The sequence below is a fragment of the Eptesicus fuscus genome, chromosome 7 (genome assembly GCF_027574615.1).
Source record: "Eptesicus fuscus isolate TK198812 chromosome 7, DD_ASM_mEF_20220401, whole genome shotgun sequence".
In the NCBI taxonomy this organism is placed as follows: Eukaryota; Metazoa; Chordata; class Mammalia; order Chiroptera; family Vespertilionidae; genus Eptesicus; species Eptesicus fuscus.
In genome coordinates, this window is record NC_072479.1 from 82089866 (window position 1) to 82116825 (window position 26960).

General features: G+C 40.5%; 1 protein-coding gene across 1 annotated transcript in view; it reads left to right on the top strand.

Moving 5' to 3' along the window:
- The window catches only part of GUCY2C (guanylate cyclase 2C), a 77132-nt gene that overhangs the window by 22144 nt on the left and 28028 nt on the right, over window positions 1–26960 (top strand). The window contains exons 8-17 of the mRNA XM_008140435.3: window positions 840–975; window positions 5198–5283; window positions 8768–8879; window positions 16579–16660; window positions 17326–17431; window positions 18326–18388; window positions 19019–19090; window positions 19545–19649; window positions 23952–24038; window positions 25838–25970. Coding sequence (XP_008138657.2) covers window positions 840–975; window positions 5198–5283; window positions 8768–8879; window positions 16579–16660; window positions 17326–17431; window positions 18326–18388; window positions 19019–19090; window positions 19545–19649; window positions 23952–24038; window positions 25838–25970 — 982 coding nt within the window. The remainder of the gene's footprint in view (window positions 1–839; window positions 976–5197; window positions 5284–8767; window positions 8880–16578; window positions 16661–17325; window positions 17432–18325; window positions 18389–19018; window positions 19091–19544; window positions 19650–23951; window positions 24039–25837; window positions 25971–26960) is intronic.

Consider the following 26960-nt stretch of genomic DNA (forward strand, 5'->3'; position numbering starts at 1 on the left):
AGCAACCTTTCAGTGTACAGGACAATGCCCAACCAATAGGGCCACACCAGCCAGGGCCTGACCCTCTCTTTTTTGTTCCCCTAGGCAGACATTTATGGCCTGAAGTAACACCCAATCAGAACTGTCTTCAGCCCAGCCAGTATGGCTTAGTGCTTTAGTGTCGATCCATGAACCAGAAGGTCAGGGTTCAATTCCCTATCAGGGCACATGCCTGGGTTGTGGGCTTGATCCACAGTAGGGGGTGTACAGGAGGCAGCCTATCAATGATTCTCTCTCATCATCGATGTTTCTATCTCTTCCTCTCCCTTCCTCTTTCTGAAATCAATAAAAATATAATCTTTTAAAAAATAAAGAGAAAGAACTGCCTTCAAAGCAAGCTCAATACCTTCCAATCAAAACTCCTCCTGTCCCACTCAGGATACTCAAAGGCAGGGAGATGTTTTTGTGGTGGTTCCCTTTTACTCTTTAAGGAAAACATTAAACCACAAGCATTAATTTTCTGTAAAATCTTACAAGAATTATGAAAATGCTGTATGTTTGCCTTCCTGGTTGAAATGAGATATTTTATCCTCATGGGAAAGAAGTACAACTGCTTTCAGTTACTTCCTGGAAGGCAGTGTTCTCGGTTTATTGACCCCAAGAGAAGACAGCATTGTGACATAGTGATAATAAAGAGCCCCACCCCAAGGAAATATTATCCAAAAGTCTCCGTTTCTACAATTCCCCAATATACATTTACCCTTCCAGTTACCTTGCTGACCCCAAGAACATTTTGCTCCAGGCTCAAGACCATAATCTCTTTTTTGGAACTCATTTTAAGATTTTTCTTTCTCATTCAGGATTTAAATGACTTTTCTCTTGCCTATTTGAATGGAATCTTGCTCTTTGGACATGTGCTAAAGACATTTCTTGGAAATGGAAAAGATGTTAACACCGACGAACTTGCTCATGCTTTCAGGAACCTCACTTTTGCAGGTACTGGTCACCTAAGAGCAAACAACAACACTTAACGAACATTCTCTACAGAAAGCTGGGAAGCAAAGAGGGGGGTTTGGCAATAAGTGGATCAACAGATAAAAACCTTTGAACTTAATGGGAGGTAGACATCATTGTATAGAGTTTGGGGGCACTATTATCAATAATTAGACCCCAGTTTATGCTTTAGAATTTCAGAATCTTTGAATATCAAGGAAAGAGCATGTAGTTCAGGCCCTGTAGTTATGAACAAGCTCATCACAGATCATTTTGAGCTAAGATGTCCTGACTGTGCTTGGAAATTAGCAAGAAGAAAAATGCCTGTAGTTTGATTTGGGTCCTTCCATACTTCTCTTTCTGTCCTTCCAAAATCAGGGACCCCTCCAACTCAAAACCTCTCACAACAATACCATCCAAAATTTCTCAACACTTGTCCATCTGAACTATAGGAATCAGCATTTCCTTTCCACACAAGCTTCTATTGAAACTCCTTTCATTTCCCAGACCTCATCCAGGTCCCATGAAAAAAAATGTCTTTTTAGATTAATGTATATTAAGTAAAAGACAAATGATAGTTGACTTTTCTAACTTGTCTTAAATCCTTACTCTGACAAATTTTTATCCTACTGCAGAGTGATTCTTCTCTTGACTTCAGAGGGTGGCAGACACCCAGCACTAAAGCTTGAGGGCTGTATCAATGTCTATAGGATATGACAAGGATAGGAAAAGATCACTTCTGTACCCCTGAAGAAGCAGGAAGGGAGGGAGGAATAATGTTTTATTGATTTTTCTCCTGTGTCCCAAGTTCTTCTAGGCACTTTATGTACATTATTCCCCACCCCCCACCACCAGTTTTTAAAATTGTGGTAAAACACATAATATTAAATATACTATCTTAATCATTTTTAAGTATAGTTCAGTGTTATTAAATTCATTCATATCATTGTGCAACTATCACCATCACCAATCGCCAGAACTTTCATCTTTTAAACTGAAATTCTATAGTTATTAAATAATAATTACCCATTGTCCCCTACTCCTACCTCCTGGCAACCACTATTCTACTTTTTGTCTCTGTGACTTTAATTATTCTACATATCTCATATAAGTGGAATCAGACAGTATTACTCTTTTTGTGATTGTATTATTTCACTTAGCATAATGTCCTCAAGGTTCAATTCATGTTGTAAATGTCACAAAGAATTCTTAGTAGATAGTTTTTTTTCTTTTAGCATTTTGAATATATCAGCCCGCTGCCTTCTGGCTTTCAAAGGTTCTAATGAGAAACCATGGACTCAGGCCCTGTAGTTATAAACAAGCTAACAATCTTATTCAGTATCCTTTGAATGTGACAAATCACTTCTCTTACTGCTTGCAAAATTCTCTTTGTCTTTGGCTTTTGACAGTTTTATTATAATGTATCTTGGTATGAGTGTCTGAATTCACCTTACTTGAAGTTTATTGAGCTTCTTTCATATTTATATTCCTGTCTTTGATCAAATTTGGGATATTTTTGGACATTATTACTTCTAATATTCTCTCTTTTTCTTCTTTGCCTATGTTGGTCTGCTTGATAATGTTCCATGGGTCACTTATCTTCAATCTTTACTTCTTTTGGTTCCTCAGACTCAATAATTGCCATTGTCCTATATTCATGTTTGTTGATTCTTCTGCCTGCTCAAATCTGCCTTTGAATCCCTCTAGTGAATTTTTCATTTCAATTATTGTACTTTTTACTTTTAGAATTTCTTTTTGGTTTCTTTTTTAGATTTTCTTCTCTTTAGTGTTATTTTTCATTTTGTTTATGCATCGTTTTCTTGAATTTATACATGTCTTCTGAGTTCTTTAAGCATATTTAAGATCGTTGTTTTAAATCCTTTGTCTAACAGATCCACCATCATGTCTTTTTCAGGGACAGTTCTGTTATCTTACTTTTTTTCTTTTGAATGGGCCATATTTTCCTGTTTCTTTATATGCCTTGTGATTTTTTTTTCAAATATATTTTCTATTGGTTTCAAAGAGAAAGGGAGAAGGAGAGAGATAGAAACACCAGTGATGAGAGAGAGTCATTGATTGGCTGCCTCCTGCATACCCTCTACTGGTGATCAAGCCTGCAACCCAGATATGTGCCCTTGACTGGAATCAAACCTGGGACCCTTTAGTCTGCAGGCCGATGCTCTATCCACTAGCTCAGTGGTCGGCAAACTGCAGCTTGCGAGCCACATGCGGCTCTTTGACCCCTTGAGTGTGGCTCTTCCACAAAATACCACGTGCGGGCGCGCACATACAGTGCGATTGAAACTTCATGGCCCACGCGCAGAAGTCGGTTTTTGGCTCTCAAAAGAAATTTCAATCGCTGTACTGTTGATATTTGGCTCTGTTGAATAATGAGTTTGCCGACCACTGCACTAGCTGACCAAACCAGCTAGGGCGTGCCTTGTGATTTGTTGTTGTAATTGAAAACTATACATTTGAATACAATAACCTGATAATTCTGAAAATCACATGGGGAATGAGAAATTTTCCTCTGGGGTTTTGTTTCTGCTTTTTGTTTGTGGGCTGTCTCTATGCTGAGGAATAAACTTAAGGCCTTCTCAGTTCTTTTCTGAGCTTCTAGTTTCTCCTGGGCATGCCCAGTGCAGTTGATTGAATGTCCTAGCCATCAATGTCTGTCCCTCAAAGGGAAAAAAAAGAAAAAGAAAGGGAGTATAAGGGGCACTAACCCTTTACACCCCCTGAAAGTCATGTTAGTAGAAGGGTGGGGTTTACAACAATGGGAGGAGGTGTAGCAACAATGGCCACTACCTCTTTGTCTGCACCTCTGTGATCATAAGCAACAACCAGCAAATAGAGCACAGATCCCCAATATCTTGGACAACAGGGTCTTCCTTTTTTGCTCATCCTGGCTCCTGCAAGTGGTGTGTGAACTGCTGCAGGAACACATGCACAGCTGCCTGCCACAGGACTGAGGGGCGGGGAAAATACTGCTGCTGTGCTAAGAGCCAAAGTGGGCGAAAATTAATCACAACTTAAGATCTAAGCCTTTCCCTGCAAGTTGCAACCTTTGAAAGACTTCAGAGTTCCAGAATAATTATATCGGACAGATTCTGCCAGTGCAATTGTTGTCTATGTTGGGAAGCTAGATTTCTGGTGCTTCCTACTCTACCATCTTCTCAGTATCATCCTATGTGCATTCTTTTTTTTCAAAGATGTTTTTATTGACTTTAGAGAGAGACAAAGGGAGAGGAAGAGAAACCTATTGATGTGAGAGAGAAACCAATCGGTTGCCTTCCTCAGACACCTGGACCAGGGATCGAAACAACAACTTTGGGTATGTGCCCTGACTAGGAATGCAACTGGTGACCCTTCAGTACACAGGACAACACCCAAACAACTGAGCCGCACCAGCCAGGGCTATGTGCATTTTTAATTAATTTTATCGTATCGTTATCTTGGTCAAGCATCTTAATGGGCACCAACACAGGCTTAGAGCCAATAGACATTTATGTCCTAAATTAGCCATCTACTAGCCGTACAACATGGAGCAAGTTATTTAAATCTCTAACCTGAGATTTCTCAGCAATAAAGTGGAGATAATAGTTTCTGTATCATGGTATTTTAGGAAGAATAAAATGATAAATGTATATAAACCACTTAGCACAGAGACTGGTATAGTAAACGCAAAATAAATATTAGCTATTGTGTTAAAAAAAAACCATCTGAATTTGCTGATATTTCATCATATTTTTACCTAAACAGCCATTTCATAAGTTTGTTGTACTGTTGTTATTTCATAGATGAGAAACCAAGACACAGAGAACTTAATTTTCTCAATGTCTTCAAACATCACATGATAGTGAATGGATTTTGATCTTCTTACAATCTTAAATTAGATTGTGCAATGACCTACACACTGTGATACTAGTTTAGTAAATATGCTTAGCAAAATTTTCTCACTAATTATCAAGAGGAATCTATTATATTTAGAGCCACTCTAAATGCAATGAAAAAGATTTTTCCTTCTAACTAAAAAACACCGCTCATAAAAATATTCTTCAGAGATTTCAGGGCCAAGGACCGGTCCAGGTGCCCTCAGATTAGATCATTTAGATCAACAATTTTCAGTACAATAAAGCAATTTGAACCTATGCTATACTCTCTGTCAGGATCTTTCAGTAAGTAAGTTAACAAATGCCTCTAACTCTTTCTGATTTTGCTCTAGGGTATACGGGCCCTGTGACTTTGGACATCTATGGGGATATCGACAGTAATATGGTGCTTCTGTATACCTCTGTGGAGACCAACAAAGTATGTCTGACTTCTTATCAAGAACTTGGGTTGAAGTGATTGGCTGAGGAGGGATAACTTGGGAGTCGAGTAATAGTGAAGGAATTAAAGAAGCAAGTAAACATAACTTTTGGAAGTTAGTTTATGTCCAACTCACAATTATGCTCCACTTAGGAAAGCATTCCTTAAGCATTTTGAACCACCTAACTTTTTATCCACTCTACTTAATATATAAAAATATGCCACCCAGAATATATTGATAAAAAAGACCAAACAATTGATACGATATCAATGAGAGGATGACAGTTCTCTTGTAAGAATTATTTATTCATTTCCACAACTAAAAATGTCAATAAAACATTCTCCTGTTCTCTCCATCTGAACTCTCATGAAAATCATTATGAATCCCTCTGACACATATAAACAACCCTATAATGCTATGTTTTTATTCACATTATGTATGTCTTTTCGTCTCTCCAACTTAGTAGGTTCTTTAAAGAAAAAGGAGTGGGTCTTACCTTTACGTGTCTCCAGTGCTTAACTTCTTATCTGGCACATAGTTGATGGCTGATCAGCATTTAATTTCAAAATTAAAATGTCTGTTTTTATGTCACCCGAAGTAGTGCTCATCTCAAAACCCAAAGTTTTCAGACCTTTAATAGAATCCAATATTGAGCATACATTCAATGGAAATACCTTAAAAAAAGACCCCTCCATGCTTCAGTTACTAATAGTAACAACAAAGATAATTACACCCCCCTCTAAGTTATTTGCTCCTGGGATGAGAGGCAGGTGCTTGTGGTAAGATCCTATGTCAGCCTCATGACTGCTCTTCAAAATAAAAAATGTTGTCTCTCTGCACTTATTCTCTCTGAAGGCAAATGTAGTTGAAATTTTCAGTAATCTAATGCCACCAATTGTGCTTTGTAATACGTGTATAGGTGGAAACCAGGGATTAATTTTCAAAACCTAGGGCTATAGAGATATTATTCTACTATAGGCCTGGTGCACAAAATTTGTGCTTGGGGGGGGAGGCCCTCAGCCCAGCCTGCACCCTCTCACAATCCGGAACCACTGGCTCCTAACCGCTCCCTGCTAGCCTGCCTGATCGCCTCTAACCACTCGTCTACCTGCCTGATCACCCCTAACCACTCTGCCTGCCTGCCTGATTGCCCCTAACCACTCCCATGCCTGCCTGATGGCCCCTAACTGCCTCTGCCTCAGCCCCCACCACCGCGTCTTCTTCCAGAAGGATATCCAGAATGACATCCAGAAGGTCGTTGGGCTATCCGGTCTAATTAGCATACTACTCTTTTATTATTATAGACTAGCATTCCCGTTGCAGGAAAAATCCTGCAATAGGGTTTCTGCTGCACTCTACCCTGCCCCACCTCCGCTCCTCCCTTGTCCCCCGGCCCGCCTTCTCCGCCAGCCCGCCCCGCTCTCCTTCCTTCTCCCCCAGCCCCGCCTCTGCTCCTCCCTTGTCCCCCGGCCCGTCTTCTCCGCCAGCCCGCCAGCCCGCCCCGCTCTCCTTCCTTCTCCCCAGGCCCCGCCTCCGCTCCTCCCTTCTCCTCCCCCTGGCTTGCTTGCTTCTCCACAGCTTTGCTCCCTTCAGCATCTCTTGGCTTCTTTCTACGCTGTCTTGATATGAAAATTAGCCACCATCTTTGTTGGGGTAATTTGCATACTCATCCTGATTGGTTGGTGGGCATGGTTTGGGCGTAGCGAAGGTGCGGTCAATTTGCATATTTGTCTATTATAAGGTAGGATATCTAGTGTAGGTCTCAATAGAGATTCAATATACCATACCCTAATATGTAGGATATTTCCTATTTTCAACACATGCAATTATAGATTCTGCTCTCAAGTTAAGAGTATATTTTTAAGGATGTAAAACTTTGGTCCAGAATGTTTTGAGGCAATAGTGGTGAATTCAGAAAGATGGTTATTTTTCAGATGTCTCTTAAAAGCTGATTTAATATGTGTAACAGTAATTTAAGGATACATTAATATTCCCATTGTCAAATTACTTGAAAAAGAAATCTTTTGTCTTAAAAATATAGTGTTGTGTACAAGAAAGCACATTAGAGGAAAGGGATAGAAAAGATTAGAAAAGTTTTTAATTGAAGGCATGTAAGCAATGTAGAATTATTTCAGAGCCCCTTGACGTATCAAAATGGATAATTTTTTTTTTGTTGTTTTTTTTTGCTGTGGTGCATTTTCTCGAAACACCATTTTCAATAGCAACTTAATATTGTGGAAAACATTGGTGCTTCGCTTCTCAAGTGGCTTGGAGCTAGCCTTTTAATTTATCTTAGCCTCTATTTTATTTTTTTACTTTTGCTTCTTTTTACATTTTAAGTTTTATTTTCAATGGCAGTTTACATTCAATATTATTTTGTATTCGTTTCAGGTGTATGGTACAGTGGTTAGACAATATACTTTACAAAGTGATTTCCACCACCACCACCCCTCAATATTTCAAATATTCACCTGGCACCATACATAGTTATTACAATATTATTGACTATATTCCCTATGCTGTACTTGGGACTCTTTTATGACTACTAATTCCTACTTTTTAATCCTTTTGCCATTTTTACCCACTCTCCCAAACCCCTCCCCTCTGGCAACCATCAGTTCTCTGTATAAGTGAAATAATTTATTTGTCTTTCTATAACTGACTTATTTCAGTTATAATAATACCCTCTAGGTCCATCCATGCTGTTGCAAATGGTAAGATTTCATTCTTTTTATTGACCAAGTAATATTCCATTATATAAATGTACCACAGCTTTTTTATCCAGTCAGTCTATTGATGGGCACTTGCTTCCATACCTTGGCTATTATAAATAACGCTACAATGAGCATAGTGCTGCATATATTCTTTCAAATTAGTGTTTTGGGTTTCTTCGAATAAATACCAAAAAGTGGAATCACTGAGTCATAAGGCAGTTCCATTTTTAATTTTTCGAGGAACTTCCATACTGTTTTTCATAGTGGCTGCACCAATCTGCATTCCCACCAACAGTGCACGAGGGTTCCCTTTTCTCCACATTCTCGCCAACACTTGTTGTTTGCTGATTTATTGATGACATTCTATCAGGTGTGAGGTGATATATCATTCTGATTTTAATTTGCATCTCTCTGATGATTAGTGACATTGAGCATCTTTTCATAGGTCTGTTGGTCTTAGCCTCTCTTTTAACATTTGTAAAATGAAAGGCTTGAGCCAGTTCTCTAAAGACCCAAGAACCTGTGTTGGGTAGACATAGTATATAGTCATAAAACTAATTGACCCACATGGAGCTTAAATCACCATTCGTGCTGTGAAGCAATAATGAATCCTCACGAGCTCCCCCATGGCTGGTTAACATTATCTTGTTTCACTGAGAATGCTACTATGAAATTCAAATGTCGTTGGACAGGATGGTCAATTTCATCAGAACTTGTTTTAAAATCTCTTTTTCTGTTCATCCTTCTTCTTTTTCATGTCCTGACACAGTACAGTGTACTTTTGACCTATGACACGCACACAAATGTCACTAACCCAGTGAATAACAGCCCCACATTCATCTGGAAGAACCACAGACTTCCTGATGATATTCCAGGCCGGGGTAAGATATCCTTAGTGAATTTTCTGTTCTTAAAATTGTGTGTGTGTTTTCTGATAAGGGGAGTAAACTCTATAGTTTATGCAATTGGCCTGTGTTTTTCGTTTAGTTTGTTTTATTTGTTGTCTGAATTATATTTTCCAGGTTTATAAATGTGGACTTTACTTCCCCATACAACGAATGATATTACAGTTCTGATCAAACACCAAAAACAATTTCTATTCTAACTTAGCATACCTATCTTTAATATCTGTTCTACCCTCCCATTGACATAAATTATCTTGTAGAAAACTAGGTTTGACAATTGGAAAAATGAAATATATTCTTACTCCTTTTATATTTTACTGCAGTAAACTCAGAGAATACATGTATTTGATGTCAGCAGGCTGAGCCTGGCCTCCAAAGTCTCCCCCATTCCCTCATAGGACACATATTTGGGTTATAATGATGGTTACCCACCTACTCACAATAAGGTCTTATCATGAAACCCCTACCAGGCCCAGTCCTTCACCCATGACAGTGTCAGTGCAGCTGTATGACATTGGCTCCCTCTCAACAGGACCAGCCAGGTGGACCTGGCAGCAAGGTCTTAGGACAGTCTGTACTTGATGGAGCTGGACAACGCTTATCACAATGAATAGCTATTCCATGCTACTAATTTATTTTTTGGAAAAAAAGTTTAAATTTGGACAGATGTTTATGCCCAAAGATGCAAAAAAAAAAAAGAATAAATAACATGAATAAAATGACTAACAAAATTACAATATAATCATAAATGGAGCATCATGCAAGCAATGAAAAATAATTATTACAACCCAGCCAGCATGGCTCAGTGGTTGAGCATTGACCTATGAACCAGGAGGTCATGGTTCAATTCCCAGTCAGGGCACATGCCCAGTTTGCAGGCTCAATCCCCAGTGGGGGGCATGCAGGAGGCAGCCATTTAGTGATTCTCTCTCATCATTGATGTTTCTATCTCTCTCCCCCTCTTCCTTCTTCTCTGAAATTAATAAAAATATATTTTTCAAATATTTATTATTATTACAAAGATATTTTTCTTCTAATATATTGGGGTGATACTGGTTAACAAAATTATACAGATTTCAGATGCACAATTCTATTACACATCATCTTTACACTATATTGTGTGTTCATCATCCCAAGTTACAAAGAATTTTAAATGACATGGGAAAACTTATGATATAAACTAGAGGCCCGATGCACGAAGATTCGTACAAGAATGGGCCTTCCTTCCCCTGGCTGCTGGCACCACCTTCACTCCAGCCCAAGCCGCCTTTCTGCTTTTGCTCCGGTCCTGAGCCATCTTTCCGCCTTCCCACACTGCCCAGAGGCCTAGAGCAGCTGGGGTGGTGCGGAACACCCCCAGCCACTTGGTGCCTATGTATGCAAATTAACCCACCATCTTTGTTGGGTTAATTTGCATACTCACTCCTGACTGTCTGGTGGGCATTGCAAAGGTACAGTCAATTTGCATCTTTCTCTTTTATTAGTGTAGATAGGAAAATACAGCTTTTTATTTATTATTATTTTTTAATTTAATAAATCTTTATTGTTCAGATTATTACAATTGTTCCTCTTTTTCCCCCATAGCTCCCCTCCACCTGGTTCCCACCCCACCCTCTGCCCTTACCCCCGCCGTCCTCATCGATAGGTGTACGATTTTTGTCCAGTCTCTTCCTGCACCCCCCCATACCCTTTTCCCCCTGAAAAGTGTCAGTCCACTCCCTTTCTATGCCCCTGCTTCTATTATATTCACCAGTTTATTTTGTTTAGCAGATTTTTTTATTCACTTGATTTTTAGATTCACTTGTTGATAGATATGTATTTGTTGTTCATAATTTTTATCTTTACCTTTTCTTCTTCTTCCTCTTCTTAAAGAATACCTTTCAGCACTTCATATAATACTGGTTTGGTGGTGATGAACTCCTTTAGCTTTTTCTTATCTGTGAAACTCTTTATATGCCCTTCAATTCTGACTGATAGCTTTGCTGGGTAGAGTAATCTTGGTTGTAGGTTCTTGCTATTCATCACTTTGAATATTTCTTGCCACTCCCGTCTGGCCTGCATAGTTTCTGTTGAGAAATCCACTGACAGTCGTATGGGTGCTTCCTTGTAGGTAACTAACTGTTTTTCTCTTGCTGCTTTTAATATTCTCTCTTTGTCTTTTGCTCTTGGCATTTTAATTAGGATGTGTCTTGGTGTGGTCCTCTTTGGATTCCTTTTGTTTGGGGTTCTCTGTGCTTCCTGGACTTGTAAATCTATTTCTTTCACCAGGTGGGGGAAGATTTTGGTCATTATTACTTCAAATAGGTTTTCAGTATCTTGCTCTCTCTCTTCTTCTGGCACCCCATAATTCTGATGTTGGCATGCATGAAGTTGTCCCAGAGGCTTCTTACACTATCTTCATATTTTTGGATTCTTTTTTCTTTTTGCTTTTCTGGTTGAGTGTTTTTTGCTTCTTCGTATTTCAAATCTTTGACTTGATTCTTGCAATCCTCTAGTCTGCTCTTAGATCTCTGTATAATATTTTTTATTTCAGTCAGTGTATGCTTAATTTCTAGTTGGTCCTTTTTCATATCCTCGAGGGTCTCACTAAATTTATCGGCCTTTTCTAGAAAATTCTTGAAAAACCTTATAACAGTGATTTTGAACTCTATATCCAGTAGTTTGCTTTCCTCCATTTCTTTCATTTGTGATCTGTTTCTTTGTCTCCACATTTTGGCTGCTTCCCTGAGTTAATAGAGTGGCTTTGTGTGCTAGGTGTCCTATAGAGCCCAGTGGCTCAGCCTCCCCAGTTACCTGAGGTGGACACTCTTGGTGCACCCCTTTGTGGGCTGTGTGCACAGTCTTGTTTTAGTTAAGCCTTGATTGTTGTTGGTATCACTGGGAGGAATTGACCTCCAGGCCAATTGGCTGTGAGGATCAGCTGTGTCTACGCTGGGAGAACTTCTGTGCTGGAGACACCCTTATGGGAGAAGACTTGCAAAAGCCTCTGTGCTCAGCTTGGATGGGGCAGAGTCTCAGGGCAGAGCAGACAGCATTGGTTTCCCATCAGCCCTGCCCTAATAGGCCCCTGTGTCTCAGTGTCCTGTGGTAATTGCTGCAAGCACCTCTGAGAGAAAGCCGCCCTCGAGTTCTGCCTGCTGCCAGATAGTCCAGTTTCTCCCTGAATGAGTCTGGGTCCTCAGAGTCTCACCCGGAACTGGAGTTCAGTGCAGTCTGGAGCTTTTGTCTCCCTCCTGCTTGAGAAAGCCAGCCATGTACTCAGTTGCCCGCCCTCTCCGCTCACATGCCTCAGTACCTCTGCCTTCCACAGTTCCTCTGAGTCTCAGTGTGCTTTTCTCTATCCTGACAGTCCAGTTTCACCCCGTATGAGTCTGGGTCCCCAGAGTCTCGCCCAGAACTGGAGTTCAGCGCAGTTGGGAGCTTTTGTCTCCCTCCTGCTAGAGAAAGCCAGCTGTGCACTCAGTTGCCAGTCCTCTCCGTGTGCTCATCTCAGTACCTCTGCCTCTTGCAGCTCCTCTGAGTCTCAGTGTGCTTTTCTCTTTCCTTCTAGTTGTAGAATTTCCACTCAGCCAGCCTTCCTGTGGTTCTGGATGATGTCCGTTTTGTCTTTTAGTTGTAGTTTTGAAATTGTTGTGCAAGGCAGTAGTTAATGTGTTTACCTATGCCGCCATCTTGGTTTCTCGAAAATACAGCTTTTTAGTTCATGAGATTCTAACTTTGTAAAAGAATATAGAAATAAGAGTATAAAAAATATGCTAAAATGTTAACCTCTTGAGTAATAGGATCCTAGATTTTTCTTGCTTTTCTATGTTTTTCTTAATTTTCTATAATGATTCTATTTTAATTTACCATTTTAAAATACTAAAAATTTTAAACTAGAAATATGTCTATACCAACCTTATTCTACCACCAGAAACTCTGAAAAGTTTATCTGACTTAAAGAGAACAGTTCTGGTTTCATGAGTTTGCTTATGTTAAAGCTATCATAGCTCTGTTTCTAGTCCTCTTGAGCTCTATGCATCAAGTTTAGTTAAAATGGTCTCAGCATGAGCAGTTGACTAAAGCAAAGAGGAAGGTGGGAAGTGGGAACCCCATTCTTCTAAACAATAAATAATCATGAGCTGACTTCAGATTTATTGTTATTGATTTTTAAAGGTGATTGCTTTAGCAAGGTGTGTGTTTGTTTTTCTAGAACCATCTTCAAGCTTCCTCAGTTTTATTTATTTATTTATTTTTATAGATATATTTTTTATAGTTGACAGTTTTACAGATGTCCCTCATTTCCCCCCTTTACCTCCCTCCATTGAACCCCTACCTCCCACGGCAAGGCCTTCAACATTCTGTTGTCTGTGTCCATGGGCTATGCATATAAGTATATAAGTTCTTTGGTAAATGCCATCCAGTCCAAATGACTATGATGAGAGAGGCCCACGGTTGCTGGAGACCTCTGATTTTTATTTAAGGGGTCTCACTTGTTCTGTGCTTTTACAGAGGGGTGAGTAGGGGCTGAGGGAATTTGGGGAAACCCAGACAGAATTCTCCTCCTGCAAGATTTTGCTAAGCTGGCGCCCAGGACCGCCTGGGCATCTGTCCAATTAAAACCCGGACACACAGCAATAACGAAGGCACTGGTCTCCTATGGCTAATGCGTGGGGATCTAACCCCAGCCTGCAGGAACTCACATCTCCACACCACCACCACCACCCCCACCCCCCACCCCCCTGCGGTCAGGGCCAAGCAGATGGGTAGACCTGGGCTGGTACTCCTGACTCTAGGGAGAGGGAGACTTCCCAGACCTGGGAAACTACTATCAACCGAAAAATCAGAGAAGCACAGAGGATGATTCAAAAACACGAAAGATAACGCTGGCGATTCCTGCAATCTCTGGGGTAACCCTGACCAAAACAATACCCTGAACTTGTACACGCACACGCAGAAAAACGTTGCTCAAGGGAAAAGAGATTCAGACCCGCGCCACGTGCAAAGGCTCTGCCAGGCCGATGCTGAGCAACCCAAAGCTGAGCTGCTGGCACAGGGGCCACACACATAGGCCAGGGGGGCTGGCGCTGCCCCCGGCCTGCGCCTCTAGCAGAGCCCTTTCTTCCTACCAGCGAACATGGAGGAGCGCTCTGGAGCTGCAGTGCGCAAGCTGGGGCCAGGCCTGAGGCAAGCGCGCTTGCCCGCCCTCTCCTCCCGCCGACCACCTCAGGCGCTGCGGCCTCCGGGCCACCACCAGCCTGCCTGCCTGCCCCTTTCTCCTCGCCGGCATGGCGGCCCCTCACTTACCAGCGGCCAGCAAGCACTTGGGCTCCGGCAGGTCCCTGAACAGGTCCATGGAGGAGGCTGGTCGGTGGAGTGGCTTCTTCGCCCTGGACCAGGGGCGGCTTCTCCTGGGCCAGCCGCAGCCGCAGGCACCAGGGCCGGCTTTGTCAGTAAGGACTTCCGGAAGGTGGTCCGGAAGACATCTGGTCTAATTAGCATACTACCCTTTTATTAGTATAGATAACCAAATCTTTTTAAAAAAATATATTTCACTGATTTTTTTACAGAGAGGAAGGGATAGGGATAGAGAGTTAGGAACAATGATCTGCTGCCTCCTGCACACCTCCCACTGGGGATGTGCCCACAACCAAGGCACATATCCTTGACCGGAATCAAAACTGGGACCTTTCAGTCCACAGGCCTATGCTCCATCCACTGAGCCAAACCTGTTAGGGCTAGATAACCAAATCTTAATCTGTAATAGAGTATGATGGTATTTTTAAATATATATTTTTTTGTTTTTCAATTACAGTTGACATACAATACTATATTAGTTTCAGGTGTACATCTCATACTCGCTTTTGTTTTCTAGCTAGGAGTATGAGAATGATGGCTGCCACAGTGGTGGTGGTGGTGGTGATGGAAATGGTGATTATAGTAATAAATAGAATTCACCGAAGTCAGATGTGCCCACAATGGAACTTCAAATGCAATCTATTAATTTATTTCTGCCCTGGGGAGAATAGAAACCCAGAGCTCATAATTGCACTGTTAAAAGTTTCCCTTTAGCTCTGGCTGGTCTGGATCTGTTGGTTGGGCATCATCCCGTGCACCAAAAAGTTGCTGATTCTTCCCGGTCCTGGCACATGCCCAGGTTTCAGGCTTAATTCCTGGTAGGGGGCGTGCAGGAGGCAGCTATCTCTCTCTTTCTCTCCCTCCACCTTCCTCTCTCTCTAAAAATCAATTTTAAAATCTTTTTTTAAAAAGTTTCCCTCTACAGAAATTTTTTGTCAATATATTTATTGGGTATCTTTGTAATTTTAATTAATATGCATGAGCTTCTAGTGTTGTTCTAGCAACTATCTATAAAACTTCTTGCTTCCCAACTTTGTAAGATAAAGATGTTAGTGTCCCTATTTTTTCTATCTCTTTCTCTGCTCCCAAATTCTCCTGTATTTTTCTTTAATCTGTCATGGCTGATAATATTTATTTGGTAACCATAATGAAGCCCTCTGTCATTTACCTTTAAGTTGATATTCTGTAAGTTGAAAACTTTATTATTATTATTATTATTATTATTATTATTATTCACATGAAGCCAAATAGCATGCCATGATATAATTTATTTCTATATAGCTAGCTCCAGTGTCTCCCCTTTGTGCCACACCTACTAAAAAAAATAATAATAATAACTTTTTTTTTAAATTGCAAATTCTCAAAATCTGGCCAAATTTTACTTTGTTTCATTTTTAAAGTATGTCTTATTTCCCCCTAGAATTTCTGATTGGGCCTCTTATTTTTACTGTAAAAAAGAAACATGTCTCCTTCACCATATTGCTATTGTCTTCCAGCTTCTTACACATTCTCATCTATTGCTTGGAATCCATTCCATTTTTTTCCTTCTTCAACCCACTAGCTTCTGAGTCTCATAGAGACCCATTGTGGCTTAAGTGAACCACGAGTTTCTTGTAGTTCATCATTGTTATTGTCCTTCTCCATCTAGCTATTCCTCTGCATACTCAGATTCTGCTGCGTTGTTTCTTTGTATTGGATCCACATTGTCCAGGGTTCCACTTACTCCTCTGTGAGTCTCCCACATTACCCCATCTACATAACTCCACCCACGTACTCGTGTTCTAATAAATATAATCACTTACATTCTTCATTGACTTCCCCTAGTTGTCTAGTAGAGCTTGGAAAGGAGCACCAGCAACACTGTAATTTAATATTCCAGCACTGGCTTACTTTTCTTTTGATTTGTGGTCTGTATTAAAAAAATAATAATAATACTTGTCTCTGCCTCCCACTTTGAATTCCCTTTAGGTCTGTTGTTTGAATTCCCTTTAGGTCTGTTGTACCAGGAAGACATCTACCACCAAAATTATCTGTGTGCTGGAAGCTATTTTATGTCGTATTTGGCGACCCCTATAAAGAAAGACATGACATGTATAGACTGTAAGGTAGCCGACATTAAGCCACTGCCTTAGGGCACATCCTAGACAGTTTTCTTCAGAGACCAAGAACACAGGACCTACATTATCAATGAAGAGATGAATAAAGGATAAATATTTTTTAAAGGGCTCTCCCTTTCCCTTTCCCCAAATTACATCACACAACTAGAATCTCTGAAATGCTTTTATTCTCTGTTCAGCGATCCTTCCTAACACGTTTTGCACTGTCTTTCCTGTGACAGGACCTCAAATCCTGATGATTGCAGTCTTCACTCTCACTGGCACGGTGGTCCTGCTCCTGCTGGTTGCGCTCCTGGTGCTGAGGTACCCACTCCCTCTCCGGCTGCGCTCCTCATTCTGAGAGGGACGAGGGAGGGCGGGAGAGGTTTAATGGCTATTGCTGATGATGTATGTTCACAAAGAGGTCTCTAGACAGGTGTAAGATCAATAATTCTAATTTATCCATACTCTCTGGGAAAACAATTACGAAACTTTGACATTTTGAATGTTGGGATGCATATTGTTACAAATTCTCTGTGCTTTTGTGTTTTCTTCCTACATATGTTTCCCAAGGCACAGATACACAAGAGGAACTGGCTTAGTTAGGAATCTGGTATAGTCTCTGGTGATTTAAAAATTTGTGTTTTTGCCTTTCAAGGTTATCAATTTAAAATGTTTTTCTTTCCTCTTTTTCCCCCTGCTCTTTGTATGCCATCAGTTCAGATTCTTTATTATAGTGAAGGGCTGTATGAGTGAAGGACCCAAGAAAGCGAAACAAAAAGGGGGGAAACAATATAAAAGGCCGTCGGAAATCCTTACAAGCTCGCTAATGGCCAGCACTCGCCAGACTGGAGAGTTGTAATTGGGCTGGCCTCACTCACCACGTATCTACCTGAGAATGCCAGGGTTCGAAATTTCTCCCAGTGTTCAGAAGCTGAACAGCATGAATACTAACAAGAACCTATTGACTGGTTCTGTTCCTTCCACAGAAAATACAAAAAAGAGCATGAACGTCGTCAGAAAAAATGGTCCCACATTCCCTGTGAAAACATCATTCCTCTGGAGACCAATGAGACCAACCACGTGAGCCTGAAGGTAAGGCGCACCCCACCTTTTGAAGAAGCAGGTCTAGAGCTGGTGCAGCTTGCCAGGTATTTGACAGGCACCGGTAGATGGTGGGAAATGAGCCAAGCAGGGATCATTTCTTTCAGAATCTAGGACTTCGATGTTATTTCACTCACCATTTAAAATGCCCCTAAGAGGTCAATGTTAACCAATATTACAACAGATCACAGGTTTTTATGAGAATCAACTTGAAAGATGCAATAGTTCTTAACCTTTCTTCTGCCTTTGAAGTCTGGTGGACCAAGGGCCATGTCTGGCCTGCAGATGTGTGTGTGTGTGTGTGTGTGTGTGTGTGTGTGTGTGTGTGTGTGAGTCAATATTTATCATCTTTTAAAAGTAATTGCCAAATATAAAAATCTTGGAATGGCTAGAAAAATTCAGATTACCAGCTTCTTCTGACAATTCAGATGATCCAGCAACTCTCTCGGCTACAACTAGAGCTGATGGGGCTGCCCCCCTCAGACACCCGGCCCAGTGTCCTCGCTGGATTGCCACTTGGGCTTTTAGACATGAGTTTGCAACTCCAATGCACAGCATGTTCCCCTAAGAGCAACTGTCTGTAGCTACAGGCAATGATTCCCACGAGGAGGGGCAGGGGGAGAAGGAAGCAAGAAAACCCTGGCTGAAGTAGAACACAAGAAGAAGGGAGGAAGTGGGGGAAACCCAAAGTTTAGCATCTTGTTGCAGAGGAAAGGCAAGTTGTGAGAGAAACACAAGTCAGCTGTGACAGTTTTCCTGGGCGTCTGCCCAGCAGGCTGTGAGCGAGTAGATACCGCTCACCTGGCAGAGCCTCTCGGCCTTTGACTGGCAGTGGATGGGACAAGACAGGAAGCTTCTGGAATAATTAGCCTTTTCTTGTACCAGATCGATGATGACAAGAGACGAGATACAATTCAGAGACTACGACAGTGCAAATACGACAAAAAGGTGACTATTACCTCCCCCTGCTTCTCTGAACTCTTGGTGAGGGGTGTGTGCTGGGCCTGCCGACTCATCACTGCCCCCTTTCAGATGCTGGCTATGCAAAGGTGGGCGTGGGTGCAGGGCTGCTTCAGGGGCTGTTCTAGGCGCCTTTCACAGGGATGGGCAGGGCTCTGCTTCAAGGGTTACAGACTCACAGTCTGGGGAAAATTAAAGAATGCATACAATTTTTTAAGATAGGTGGAGTGTAGGAAGCAAAGGAAAAATAAAAGAGATTCAGAGCAGTCCAGGCAGCTCTGGTATTATATTTTGCCTCATTCAGTGAGAATATGACAATTCCAAGTGAGGTTTCCTTCCTTCCTTCCTTCCTTCCTTCCTTCCTTCCTTCCTTCCTTCCTTCCTTCCTTCCTTCCTTCCTTCCTACCTTTCTTTCTTCCTTCTCATTTAGTCATTCTTAAAGAAACATTCAAACCTGAGCCTCTCATATCCAAGGGACATAAACATCAACAAAATACTGTCACTGCTCTCAAGAGCTTACAGTATAGTGGGAAGATAGACACACAAACAAAATATTATAATATGCATATAAATAGTCATGCTACAACTTTATCTTCTTAATTCAATTGATCTTTGCAGAGAGTGATTCTAAAGGATCTCAAGCACAACGATGGCAATTTCACTGAGAAGCAGAAGATAGAATTGAACAAGGTATGTGTCCCTTGCTTGAAACCCTTAAGTGAGAAATAGCATCACTGCATTTCCCCTAAGCACTGAGGGCCTGGGGCAGCAAGGCATTACTGGGGATGCTGACAGAGAAGCCCTCAGGCTGAGAAATGAGTGACTATACGTATTCGTGTTGAAGATTCTACCAACAGATGTTGGAGAGTGATGTTTGATGGTGCAAAGCATGTTGGAAATCTAATAGCATGTCCTACAAAATGGTCCTGATATTATTTGAGAGTAGTCAAAGGTTTGTATTCGAGTCCCCTTGCTGAGGAAAGAAAGACTGGTTGGTAAGATGCGTTGCAATGCATACTAAGAAATACACTGACATTCCAAATCATCTTCCCAAAGATCTAAAACACGTTTTATTAGCCTATTAATTTTTACTGTGGTGCTGCTTTCTCGCTGACTTGCTTTGTAAATAAACATTTTATCTTAGTTGCTTCAGATTGACTATTACAACCTAACCAAATTCTACGGAACTGTGAAGCTTGATACCATGATCTTTGGGGTGGTCGAATACTGCGAGCGAGGATCCCTCCGGGTAAGGACAATTTCCAATTTCCTAACTGGTCACCCATATAGAAAAAAAAATTTAAAAAAATATATATATATATAAATATATTAGAAGTTTTAGATGTTCACCTAGTGAAATAATATTAGAGAAGTATCAGGAAAAGTTGGTGGGTTCATATGTTACTAAACTGGATCACTCAGATTTTGTCAATAAGTCTTAATATATATATGTATATGTATACATATATACACATATATACATATATACATGTATATACATGTATATATATGTGTGTATGTGTGTGTGTGTGTGTGTATATCATATATATATATATATATATTCAAGAGTGTAGACTTGAGAAACAGAGTTGGAAAAGTGACCAATTACCTCTAAATTCATTTTACTTTACTTGCATATTTACTTGATTTGTATGAAAAGAAAAATGGGTGGCCATTATGATAGCACCAGACAAGAAGTAGGAAACTTGTTCATAAGTCCTGGTTCTGCTACTGTATTAATTCCTACCATCCTTTCCCTTGTGAGGGATTGAGGATGGCCCAGGTGTTTCCAGGTGGGGTCAGGTACTCTGGCTGAGCAAGTTCAAAGCAGAAAGAGAAAGTAAGACAGAAATAAGTTGATTTCTTGGAAACAACCAAGCATCAAGAAGGAATAGCAAATCAGTAAATTGTTCAGAAGGGCGGGCATATACAAGAAACAGTCACTTACAAGAAACAAAATCAGGTGTGCAGCAGAAACAGGACTGAATGGGGAAAGGGTAGGAGAAGGAAGGAATCGAGGACAGTTGCTTCAAGGAGCATTGAAATATTTGAACATCACCTGGAGCAGTTTCTGGGCATGCGTTGGGTAGGTGACCATATGATTTATCAGGATACTTTGCAAGTAAAGGGGGTACTATCATAATTGTTGGAGTAGTAGACATAAATTGCAACTGACCTCAAGCAAACCACAATGTGTGGTCACCCTGGCCACAGACTATTTTGAGACCCAGTGTCCCTTCATAACCTGAATATTGTCCCCCATAACAAAGGCAGAATCTTAAGATTGGGGGCAGCAGCAGCTTTAAAGAGGTCCAAATATTCATTACTCAGTAACATTTAAAAATAATTTTGAAATTTAAGCTAACCCCTTAGAAAATTTTAATTTTTTAATAAGCTTCCATAAAAAAAAAAAACTAAACAAGAGTAGTAATTTTCAAAATAAACTCAGGTCTATCCTCAAAGAAAAAACCCATAGCCCTAAATGCTACTCTGTCTTTAAAAATAATAATAATCTAAGTATTCAATATAAAATTTAGAAGAATAACTATGGCCTAAGGAAAAGAAACTTTCAAACTTCAATCATTACAAAATAGGTAGAGTTTTTAAATGCATTTATGAGTTGCTTTTCTTTTTTAAACTATAAAGCAAACAAGCCTCTCATATTTCTAATTAAAAGTTAAAACAAGCATAAAAATAAACAAATGTGGGCATAGAAAATAAAGCCATTTAAAAAGATACTTTCAATTGTGAAGGAATACTTCAAAGACTATTAAATTACAAAATCCAAAAAAAGAGAAAAATTTTAGATGCAATATAATCATGAAAGTTTGACTGAAAAAGTAAAAACTTAAGTAAGCTAATAACAATAGGAGAAATTCTAATTTCCATTACAAAAAAATACTAGCTTTGGCTTAACTCTAAACTTCAATAAATAATTCTCTGTGTGTATATAAATACGTTTCTAAAGTTAAGCAAAAACACAAATATCTAAATTCATTTAACATTCAACAAAGCTAGCATAAAGTTGATAATAAAATATGATTAAAGGCTAACTTATATTTAGGAATATTGATGTAAAGAATGATAAATAGAATACTAGTAACACTAAGCCAGTTGTATGTAAGGAGCATATACAATCAGATATGGTTAATTCTATGAATTCAAAAATATCACTCTTATGTATCATATCAAAAGGTCATAGAAAAAAAAGACCATGTGATGCTGAAAATGAACATTTAAATTAAAAAATTATAATTTAAATAAAACATTTCTAATGATAACAATTACATGAGGGCTATACCATACTCTGATTCATTTAATTTCAATGAGACAGCAATTTTAGAATACCATTTCACAAAGTCTGGCCAAAGGGTTTTACAGAATCTTTTACTCCCTAAAATGCTCAGCAAACATTTGGGTATCATACCTATAGTTTTGGGTGCTCTCTACCCTCAGGAAGGAAATTCCAGTTATCTGAATGGTCCTGGACCCTCTTCTGACATTGCTGAGTCCTCCTGGGCTCAGACAACAACAGAAGTTTCTACAGGAAACCATCCCTTTGTACCATGAGCCTCAAAGCAAAGGCTGTGCAAAGGCAAACGGCAGTCCCCTCCCTGTGCATCCTTCAGGCTCCAACCATGGCAAATCCCATCAGAACCTACTTTTGTGGGGAAACAAATCAGAAAGTTTCAACCTAAATGGGGTAAAGACAATTTGCTTCCTGCCTTATAAATATACCATAACTGCGGCTAACCTCGGGTAGGAACAAATGATTCATTCAAGCAACAAATATCTATAGTAATAAAAGGGTAATATGCTAATTAGACTGGACATCCTTCCGGACATCTTTCTGGACGAAGCAGGGGCTGTTAGGGGAAGCCAGTACCAGCAGCTGGGGGAAGGAAGGCCTACTCTTGCATGATTTTCATGCATCGGGCCTATAGTTTATTAAATTAAGATTTATTCCAAGCCAGACACTGAAAGAAATGCTGCAGAAACTTCAGTGAACAAAAATTATCACAGAGTCTATATGTTCATGAGGCGAAGACATAATAAACATAAACAAAAATAAAATATGTCAGGTGCTAAGGGTAAGAATTACTTTAGAGTGTGTCTGGGCATGACTCCCCTCCCTTAACTTGGCGTGGTACCTACAGCCCAGCCAGCCTTATCTGAAATGAATTATGACTTTGGACCTTTCGCTTGAAATTATTGGTATAGTGCCTGACTTAAAACTAAAGGTCAAATTGTGCTTTTTCCCAAAACAAGAAACTATTGTTAGGTTATTAGAGCTTTACTATGAAGAATTGTTACTAGCTTAGAACCATCATCTTGTTAGAACCATCTCCATGTTAAAATATTGAGTTCAAAATTCTAGGTCATACAGTTCACACAAAATCCAGGAACTCTGTCTTATTGACAGAGGACTTAGTAAACTAAAAACAAACAAAAAAACACAAAACAACAACAACAAACATTTAGCCTGGCCAGTGTGGCTAAGTGATTGAGTGTTGATCCATGAACCAGGAGGTCACAGTTCGATTCCCAGTCAGGGCACATGCCTGGGTTGCAGTCCTGATTCCCAGTAGGGGGTGTGCAGGAGGCAATCCATCAGTGATTCTCTCTCATCATTGATGTTTCTATCTCTCTCTCCCTCTCCCTTCCTTTTTTTGAAATAAATAAAATCATTTGTTGTTGTTGTTGTTGTTGTTGTTAATCCTCACCCGAGGACATTTTTCCATTGATTTTTAGGGAGAGTGGAAGAGAGAGGGAAAGACAGAGAGTAACATCGATGTGAGAGAAACACATTGATTTGTTGCCTCCTGCATACGCCCCAACCAGGACCTGGGCTGGGTAGGAGCCTGCAACCAAGGAACATACCCTTGACTGGAATGGAACCTGGGACCCTTTGGTTTGCAGGCTCTATCCGCTGAGCCAAACCGACGAGGGCAATAAAAAAAACTTAGAGCTATAAAACCAATGGATGCAATTGATCATGTGAGTAAAAACATAAGCCTAGTGAATGAATTTCCTAACAGCAATTCCTTGTTTAAAAACACTCATATAATTTTGATGAGACAGGACCTGCAGCCCAGCGACTTGTGATTCAGACTCACCTGCCCACTCTCTAGGCAGGCGTGTGCTCATGGGCTCATTCCTTCACCCCCATCAGGTGGAAGAACCAGAATTTTGGATACTCTGGGTATCTCCTGCTCATGTCCTCGTCGTGAAAACCACCTAAGGTTTCTTACGTAGGAGAGAAAAGAAATACTGGGTGGCGCAAAAGTAGGTTTATAGTTATTCGTATGAGAAATAATGCAATAGTTAATAAATAATAATACAAGAATAAACTCTGTGTTTCACGTACTCACAACTGTAAACCTGCTTTCCCTCCACCCTGTATACGTTCAGGAAATCCAGGGCAACAGAGTTCCAATGTGTTCCTGAGCCCAAGACCTCATGATTATATCATTATTTGCCGGCAATAGTCTCTCCACACTATCCCTCCTGTGACAACTGATCTTCTTCCTTTCCTTTTTTTCCTGTTCAGGAAGTTTTAAATGACACAATTTCCTACCCTGATGGTACATTCATGGATTGGGAGTTTAAGATCTCTGTCTTGTATGACATTGCTAAGGTAAGAGACCTATAAACACAAAAGACATCTAGAAAATCAAATACAGGAAAACTGATCAAGCAAGCTATTCACCTTCTCTGCATTGGTTTCTTCATCGGTAAGATGGTAATGAAAATATTTAGTACTAATAGTCATGGAGTTGTGCTGAGTATTTTATGAAATAGTGCATATGCTTCACATAAGGCCTGGAACAAGTAAATGTTCAATACATACTGGGTCTTCTTCTTATGATTATTATATGCTTTCTACTCTGGATTTGAGGCACACATTTTCATAGACTGGCTGGAAGTTAAGATAATATAAAGCTTCAGAGAGAGCAACTGAATCTTCAACTTTATAAGAGAAAATATTAAACACAGGCAACCATCTTGTATGAAGCAGTAATAAATTTGGACATGTACATTCCCAAACACGGGAGTACCAGTAACCAGGGTCTCATTCAAGAATGAAGAAAAGTCAATCCCAAGAGTGAGCTATTTGATAGTCTTAAATCTTTCTCCACATAGCATCAGAATACGTTTGCAAAATGTTATATGATACCCCATTTGCCACATATCACTCCTGCGATCCAAGCTGAAAACCAGTGTCTGCAATGACACCTCTAGCCAGCAGAGGGAAGCACACCAGCGAAAAACAGGCTTCCCCTTTCACAAGAGAATGAAATCTATTAAATTTTAGAAACTAATCTAGCCTAGCCCCTCCTTTCAGAATAGCAAAGCCTTATTATGCATATTTTTTAATTGAGGTAGTAGAGGACCAGACATACCCAAGGTCACAGACCAAATAAGTGGTAAGTGAACACACTTTAAGAAAATAGCATCAACCTTTCATTTTATATTATATACTAGGGGCCCAGTGAACGAATTTGTGCACCTTGAAAGAACTGTGGGCCACAAGGCTGCTGTGGGCACAGGGGCAGGTCTCAGCCCATCCTCTGCGCCCCCGCCCAGCCCCTCCTGCCGCGGTCCCCGGTACCCTGTCTGCCGGCAACCCTGCTCCCGCCTCTGCCATGCGCTGACAGCACTGACCCCGCTTGCATCTGCTGACAGTGCAGAGTGATTGGGGCCAGCGCCAGCAGAGGGTGCGAGTGGCGGCTGCTGCCCTGATTGCCCCTCAGGAGCAGGGGGAAGTGGAGAAGCCCTCAGGGGCGATCGGGGCCAGTAGCCACTGCTTGCACCCCCTGAAGGTGCCCAGAGATCCGGGCCAGTGCTGGGCGCCAGCAGCAGGTGCGAGCAGGGCCAGCACTGGCAGCAGGTGTGAGCACCCAGCAGGACCACGGTGCACAGGAGCAAAGAATTTTCAGTAATCACCAGAGGCTTGCCCCAATGACAGCGACTGGCGCCCCGCCTTGGTTTGGCGTCCCTGCTTACCTGCTCAGCCATCCTGCCATGGCCGATGCCTGCCGTGTTCCATGCTCTGTCGCCTGCTGCCAATGCCCGCCATGTTCCGTGCATCCCCTGGTGGTCAGGGCACATCATAGCAACTGGTTGTTTGGTTGTTCCTCTGTTCGGCCTGTTTGCATATTAGGGTTTTATATATATAGATAATTACTTAATCCAAGTCTTTAGACAACTGCATTTTACTATGTCACCTAAATAGATTTAAAACTAGATGTAGAGCTTAGGCAAACGTTAGGGCCTTGATATTTTAAAAGTAAAATAAGTGGAACTAAGTTTAAAATCTGTTAGTGTGTTTCTATCCACATGCTGAAATGAGTTCAAAATGTCATTTCTTTCTTTAAAATAAGCAAATGCTGAATGTCTTATCTCTTTGTTTTCTTGTCATCTGAAAAATTGCAGGGGATGTCATATCTGCACTCCAATAAGACAGAAGTCCATGGGCGTCTGAAATCCACCAACTGCGTGGTGGACAGTAGGATGGTGGTGAAGATCACTGATTTTGGCTGCAATTCCATTTTACCTCCAAGAAAAGGTCTGTAATGAAATATTAACCAGTTTCCCACTGGTTTTTCTCTTTTCTTACAAGCCCACATAATTCTCTCAGGAAATAGTGATATTGATCAGAAAATTAATACTTAGAGACACAAGAGGCAACAGCAGGCTCAGTCTCCAACACTTCGCCCTTGTCAGTTTTCAACAAGTGCTTCTTGAATTGAATAAATCTCCTCTGTGGATTTCCTTCATCCATGTCCCTTGATATCAGTGAGAAATCATGAAGAACTTATTAGCTTGCAGAAGCAGAACTGGGTGAAAAAATAGAGATGATTAGAGTGGTAAGAGAACTTAGAAATCTTCTGGTCTAACCTTCTCTCTTTATAAAACAAATAAACAAACAAACAAACCAGAATAAAAGTTCAGAGAGGTGAAGAGGTTTGCCCAGGTAGATAGAGTATAAGGCAGACGACCCATTTCAAAATTCTAGACATCATTTATTTATCTGTGATAATGATAAGGAAAATAACTCTTATCAGTAAAATATATTCTTATCTCTTTTAAGATTCTGATAGGGGTCAAAAAAAGTAACATAGAGAAAAATGATTTGTAAAGTATAAAGAGTTTTCATGTTGAACATTTACCCATTCTTTACTATAACTCAGGATTAGGGACTCAAAAATCTAACACTCATATATGATTCAAAATACCATCTAGGTCCAAACAGTAAATTCTACTTCTAATTCTATTTTGCAATCCTTTAGTTTTTCCTTAACAGAAGAAAATTACAATTCTGCCCCTAATTTCTTCAGTTACATCAAGCATGCTAGACATTGGACTCAACCCAGTAAGTGCTTGTTGAAGACCTACTGTGTGCCAAGCATGATTCATCATGTAGTGGAACAAATCTCCCTCATTAGATGACCCACCATGACAGAAAATTACAGGTCAAATCCCATCCTCCTGAACACCACTCAGTTACACCGACCTATCTGTGCTGTCGGTCACCTGGATTTTAGCATAAGTAGTT